A 7,200-nucleotide genomic window follows, 5' to 3' on the forward strand; every position below is an offset into this window, starting at 1 on the left:
TCACAGCTTGTGAGCAAACACATCCCTCAGATCACCTGCCTTAAAATGATTTGATTGGATATGATTTATTACTCTTCCAAAAGTGAGATTATTTCTTTATCGTATGGCTCAGTTTTAAAGATAAAACCGCAAGATCAAATAAGGACTCTCTTACTGTAGGTTCTTACCCATCTTATCATTCCCTTTTGACGCTCATAATGCGCAGCCTTGACGTCGAGCGCACGGGCACTTGAGAGCGCACGGGCTGGGAGGTGGGGATCGTGGAGAATATAAAAGGTATGCACACAGCTAGAGCGCACAGACACAGCTGGCCGCTGCCAAGGGGCCACCTTCTCCTCTTCTATCTGGATAGAAAACAGAGGAACGCAACCTCACTTATTTTACGCAGAGGCTATCTGCTTCCACACATTTTTTGGAAACTCTTTCACTCTCTCTCCACTTCTTGTCCTTTAGTCGGGCCCGCTCTCCCCTTCCAGACAATTTAAGTTCCTATAAATAATTGTGTGAGCAAGTTTTCAGTGCCACGGGCAGAGTGGACAGTGCCGCAGCGGCCGCAGCATGGAGCCGTACACGGTGCCGGGGGCTCAGCTCTCCATGTCCGACCTTTACTCCGTCATCCCCTTCAATGTCACCTTCCCGGACGAGGAGAGGGGCTTGGTGGGCGACGGGGTACAGAACTACACCGAGCAGCAGAGTCCGGTGAGGAGCACCGGGGGTATAATCATAGCCATATCCATCACGGCTCTCTACTCCGTCATTTGCGTGGTGGGACTCCTGGGCAACGTCCTCGTCATGTACGGGGTGGTCAGGTAAACGCTGCTGCTGTTGTTTTTAAATCACAGTCGTTTTACTGAGTGTGTCGATCACTAAGACTTGTTCAGACATAACTGTGTCATTGCGTGCTTATGAGACCTTATATGTCCCATGACCGACATTTGAAATGACTGCGAGAGTTTTAGTGATGATCTCATAAGTTTAATTCACATTTTGGGTGCATTTTGATACAAAATCTAAACGTTAAATTATTTTTAGCTTGGTTTTTGGCTTTTATTATTTCCCCCTGTAAGCTCTTTATACACTCAAAACAATGAACTCAATTTATTAGAAAGGTTTGAAACCATGAAAAGGGCAGATTTTCTACAAGCCTAAAAATAGGTCTACAAAGGAAGTTTGTGCCTTTGTGCAGAAACCTGTAAGAATTAATAAAATGGTTCAAAATAGACCTTTTTAGGATAGACATGGTGTAGCCTTCATATTATAAATTTTCTGAATTTTAAGTGGATCAGCAGATATTGCCCCATTAACAACCTTCACCTTCTGGTTATACGCAGTGTGAGTTTGAGAAGGGTGTCTATGTGCCTGCATGCATCCCTGGCTGCATTTGTGTGTGAGATACGTGCATCCCAAACAAGTAACCTAAGGTTCCCTGAATAAAACATGAGAATGTTCCTTCGTAATTTCTACATGAAGTGACAACAAGAGCAAGTTTTATGTCAAAGAGGTTTGGGAGCAGTCGAACCTCTTGTCTCAGTTTGACTCAGCTGCACCCCATGTAGAGAGGGCTGCTCATACAGAGCCTCCTTTAGCTCACACAGATCTGTGGACCATCAGCTGAACACTCCTGTCCACTGGCTTTGATGGGATTGTAAGATCACTAAGAAAATCCCGAGAGACATCTTTGGCCTTTATTTGGTCTCTGAATTAAATAATTGCCTGCTTAATGGATAAACCCATCCATTTATTTAAGCTTTCATGGTGTGTCGTTGCAAGCATTCAAATGACGGGAACTAAGGTTTTTTAAAGACTTGGCCTTTGTTAAGAGTAAGTTGATTTTGTCCATTAGTGAATGTCTGCAGTATATTTGTCAGTCCGAGGTCACAGTTTGCCTTTCCTCCTCAGCTAACCCCACTAGATACAAGCACCTTGTCGTTTCCCCAGCAGCCAATCAGCCATAACCTGTATGCGTGTCAGGAATGAAACAGCTTACATCTTTCACAGCAGCTCGCTGTGCTTGTCCTCGCGCATCATATTAATTTCTAATCTCAAAACCCCTCTGTATGTGTTCATCCAGTATCACCTGAAGCATTAATTACTCTAGCTGGGCCGGCAAAATGATCAAGCAGGTGGAATTAATTTGAGATGCCCCAGCAACAGGAGAGAAGGAGAACACAGCCAGGTGGAGGCGAAGCAGTCAAAGCCAGCGGCTGTTCTTGAGCCCACTAACATGACATGACAGGCTAAAATGTACACAATAATAAGATGATATATGTGAATGAGAGAGGCAGAGTGAGTGCTGGCAGAGAGGAATGATGAAGAACTGAAAGTACCCATTTTTCTGCAAGTGGCAATCTTTGGATATTGAACCAAGGAAAAATTCATAAATATTTAACACTGCCCATTATTTCTATTCAGGAAGTCGGAAGGAGAATAACAGGCCAAACAAGGGACCTAAGATAAAAAAAGAAAAAAGGGAGAGAGGGAGACAAAAAGGAAGTAAAAAGGAGATGGATGAGAGCAACGATCCGCCTGGCATTTGTGTGAGTGTGAGGACTCATCACTGATGCGAGACCCCCCCTAGAGGCGGAGGCAGAGTGAAGCTGAGTGCATTAACCATCCCGGTCAGAATAAATTATCTCCTGGGGAACATCTGTAAACTCTGCAGTGTATGAACTTAGAGAAGGCACCCGAACTTACACACAGAAATCGTGATGTAATAAAAAAAAACTAAAAGAGAGGGTGGGTCCTCCATGTGGTGATCATTTATCTCCTTTTAGTTTTTAAAACTTTCTATGATGTATTCTATGCATTTATAACCCTAACAAGAAAGACGCACAAACCCAAACACATATTCTTTAAATTTCAGTTGTGGTTGATTTAGTGACGCCTGTGGTTACAGCTGGTAACACCAAGAGTGTTTTAATAATGCAAGCCCCAGACATCTCATGATCTTGGCCTGTAGTTATGTGTTACTTGTTATTTTGTTATCAAAGTTCCACACTTAGGTCTCTGAGCTATCTGCATGAAAATGAGCAAACTCCATCTTCTAAGGAAGACTGTGAGATGTGGTTGTAAGTAGCGGAAAAACCTTGAGTGTCTGTGGGGACCTTGTAGTCCCACAAAGCCCCATCATTGAACAATACATAATAATACAAATAACCCTGTATAAATTAAAAATAATTAATTTTGAGGACAATACAAATTTTTTTTTAATATTTGTTGATTCATATTTTCCTATATTTCCATATTCCTTTGGTCCAATTTTCAATCAGGGAGAAAAGGCAACACAAAAACTATGGTATAATAAACCAAAATGAGTAGATTTTTATGCCAAACTTACAAAAACCACAATGATGTTTCAAACAGCAAATCCTGTCAACCATGAAGGACACATTCTGGCGCCACATGTTTGCTTTGCTGTCCTGGTTAATGCTGAAAATGACACAGGGATCAATCACAGGGGCAACCAACAGACTACTCTGCTGGAAATGCAACAGAACAAGAGCAACTTGGCAACAAAGAAACTGTGGGCTGAGAGTAAAAACTCACAGTTTTGACTCACAAAGACAGTCAACAATGTCTGCTTCTGTAAAACGGGCATATGCTCTGCTTTTTGTCTTCGGCATCACACCCAGGATAGGCATGCACTGTTCTCTGGGGATCCCTTGTGCGTGGGTACACATGGACTCTGCCAGTAACAATGAAACTACTGTACTGAGAGGCAAAGTGCAAAGATTTTTATTTTATTTTTTATTTATTTTACATATAGTAGGAAATGTCTCATACAGTACATAACACAATAAAAAATCTTTACATTTAAGAAGCTGAAACCAGAGAATGTTTGACATTTCATTATAAATAACTAAATAACAACTGTTTCCTGGTTGCCAACTTTTTGTCTATTGACTAATAGTTTGAGCAGTAATTATAAGTTTGATTTAAGAACCAAAAGCCCATTTAAAAGCATCCTTTGATGATTTGTTTGTATGCTGCATCAGGCATAATAACTATAACCCCCTGACCCTTAAGAAATAAATAAATTAAATTAATTTAAGATATTTTCTTCCACTTAGATTTCTGGATAGAGACACTCAAACGCACACAAAACCCATTAATAGTGGAGACTGCATGAATGCTCACATCAGAGTGAACTGGGCATTGGGCTGCTGTGGCGTTGAGAGCCCTCGGTCTGATTGCTGATGGAGAGGGTGACAGAGACACCTCTGACTGTCCACTCTGTTACACAGGGTAGATCAACAGGTCTAGGCTCCAATAATCTTCCAGCTATCCTCTCCTCTACCTCGGCTCCTATTCCTGATGCCACACCTGTTAGATAAGAACTGTCTCCGGGCTCATGGAATTTATTTTCTAGTGGCCTCCATTTGAAATAATTTTAATGTGCAGGGCTGGATTAGTTGTGTTAAAGTGGATTCATAAATGAGCTGATTCTTCCAGTTCTACTAAGATAGCAGTTCTCATACTGAACATTGGTATTCTGGTAGAGTAGTACTTTGGTAAAGACAAAGGATTAAGCTACAGCATCAGTCAATGAAGCTTTTTTTCTTCAAGGAGAGGGAGTGGAACTGTGGCTGAAAATATCAAAGCCCACTGCCAACAGGAGCATGACTGTGAGTGTGTGAGTCTGTTTATTTTCCTGGGCTGAGTCAACATGGCCACTGTGTCTCACTGCTTGTCCTCCATCTCACCCAGCAGCATTTATATGCGTGTGTGTGTGAGTTGTGTGTGTGAGTGTGTGTGTATATGGCCTTCAGCCCTGGAAACACAGGGGAGTCGAGCCTGACTTCTGTATCAGCATAGAAGGGATTGATATAGTCGCTCTGGTGTAACTCCATCTGGTACAGAGATAAGGGATAAAGACTAATATAAATGCTAAAAATGTTAATTCTCTATGTAGATCTGTAAGAGTCAAACGGTATAACTGAATACATAAGTAAATAATACACTTTGCCCCCCCTGAAATGATTAAAATGTAGTGTAAAAAGAGTTATTAAGCTTTTTCTTTTTCCTGTAACCTTCAATCTGTTGATAAAATAAATTAAAACGTCTTTTTGTATTTAACTAAATTTATTTTTTGCATATTTTATTTTTCAACTTCTATACCAATTTTTTTAAATCCTGGCACACATTTAATGATCATTCTACTCCCTGTTATCCTGTCTGCATTTTGATAATGCTTATTTGATAATGACATTAGTGTGTTCAGCAGTGATTGGTCCAGGATTTACTTGTGTGTGTGTGTGTGTGTGTGTGTGTGTGTGTGTAAACATCACTGGAGCAAATGAGAGGACTGTGTAGCTAGCTAGTTTAACTGTAAACACCTTTGGCTGAATACTCTGAGCATTAGTCCTTTAAGTTAGCTGACACAACAAAAATTAGCTAGCAAGCTGACGCTAATAAAGACTTTACTGTTTTGTTTTATCTGACATTTTAAAAAGGGACACATTCAACTACACACATCTAAAAAAATGTCACCTAAAACACAAGTCCAGGATGTTTTCACATGCTTGGAATGACATGAGAATGAATTAAACCAAAAGAGTTTCATGTGACATAGCAGAGAGGTTTAAATCAGAATTTGTGGAAGAGAATGACACCTAGAATGACAGGGCAAGGTTTTTGTCCCTCATCGTCATCATTGCCCTGGTTACAGAGAGACTAATTGTTCCCATTGTGGACTGACCGACCTGAAGCAACATTCAGCCACGTCAGCCAGAGGACACAGAGTGGAATCGCTCAATTCATGATACCCCAAACTTCGCGAGAGTTGTATAGGTAAGTTGTTGTTGGCTAATGTGTGTACTGTTTTTATACAGTGGTACAGTGTTTAGAGTCATCATGTGATAGTTAGCCGTTATTCCAGATACAAGTTGACAGTTCTCTGATGTAAACAAAAGACACTCCCCTCTCTGTGTGCATGAGTGTATGTGTCAGAGAGACATCTAATCAATAACCCACTTGGTGAAAATGAATCTTCCACAGGCTAGGCTACCACATCCTTCCTGAAAGATGTTAAACTGAAGGTTAAAATTAGATTCACTGTATAAAGCCTACATAAGAGAAGATATCGTGCTGTAAGATGATACTAACCAATTGGGCACTGGTGGACATTAATTTGCCAAAGGCTAGGCTACCCCATCCTTTATGACAACAAACTATAATATGCTGCAAGAGAATTCTTTTTTTACGATACTGTCTAGCTAGCCGGAACAAAAAGGGTGTGATAAAATAGCCTATGATAAATAAATCATTTAACCAAAAAAAAAAGGACAACAATTTTTCCTCTTTGTTTGTATTAATGAGTTAAATCGATTTAATGATTCATCCCTTTCAGGTATGTGCTCCAGAGATGACTCAGGTTAACCACAACATGAAGCACAACCTGAGCCAGAACAGTAATGACTATGCACAGCTGCTCACCCAGAAAAGGATGCAGGACTGCCAAAGGTTGCCAAAAAAATCCATGGTGAAGGATGTGCTAACACCAAAGGCTGTGGAAAATGTAGTCCGGGTGTTGTAGACAGATGAAACACCTCTACCTTTCTCCTGACAGACGGATGTTTTTGTGAGTTCAGAGACGTCCTGCAGCATGCACAAGCTACAAGGTAGATCTGTCATCATTTTACAACACAGGGTTCTGTAACGAGATTAAGTTTTACCAGATGGCTTTCTCTCAATTCCTGCAAAGCTGGTTGGCAGTTAAGTCCTGCATCATCACCAGCCTTGGAAATGCGTGTCCCAAACAAATGTCTATCGCCCCTCTCTCTCCATGACAACGTACCTTCAGTGACCTAGAGAAAATTTGGGAGAAGCTACATCTCTTGGCCAGAGTGAACATTGATGTGGAGAAGTCAGAAATTAGAATCAGAAATAATTTATTGATCGCCAAGGGAAAATATAAGAACAACATTTATTTTTTACAAATAAATGTATTGTTCAGTCATCCAACGTAGTAGTCTCTGTGGTCATTTGCTACTTCTGAGTTTGTCAATGACTTTTTGCCTCTTCCTAATGTACCAAATAGTTTGCTTTGAGAGACCAAACATTTTTATGAGGGGTGGAAATAACAAATATTAATTGATAAAAGAGGAGGTGATGAAAACAGATGTGATTTGATTAATTTTAAGTCAATTTCATTAAAACAGTAGTGACAGAATGAAAACATAACCATTTTTATTTATCAAT

The 7,200-nt window shown here is 40.4% G+C and overlaps 1 protein-coding gene across 1 annotated transcript in view; it reads left to right on the plus strand.

Annotated features, from left to right (window-relative positions):
• The first annotated feature begins 558 nt into the window (after positions 1 to 558).
• oprd1a (opioid receptor, delta 1a) overlaps positions 559 to 7,200 on the plus strand; it is a 19,327-nt gene continuing 12,685 nt past the window's right edge. Inside the window, exon 1 of the mRNA XM_046058707.1 lies at positions 559 to 809. Coding sequence (XP_045914663.1) covers positions 559 to 809 — 251 coding nt within the window. The remainder of the gene's footprint in view (positions 810 to 7,200) is intronic.

This window comes from Micropterus dolomieu, linkage group LG09 (genome assembly GCF_021292245.1).
Source record: "Micropterus dolomieu isolate WLL.071019.BEF.003 ecotype Adirondacks linkage group LG09, ASM2129224v1, whole genome shotgun sequence".
Classification (NCBI taxonomy): Eukaryota; Metazoa; Chordata; class Actinopteri; order Centrarchiformes; family Centrarchidae; genus Micropterus; species Micropterus dolomieu.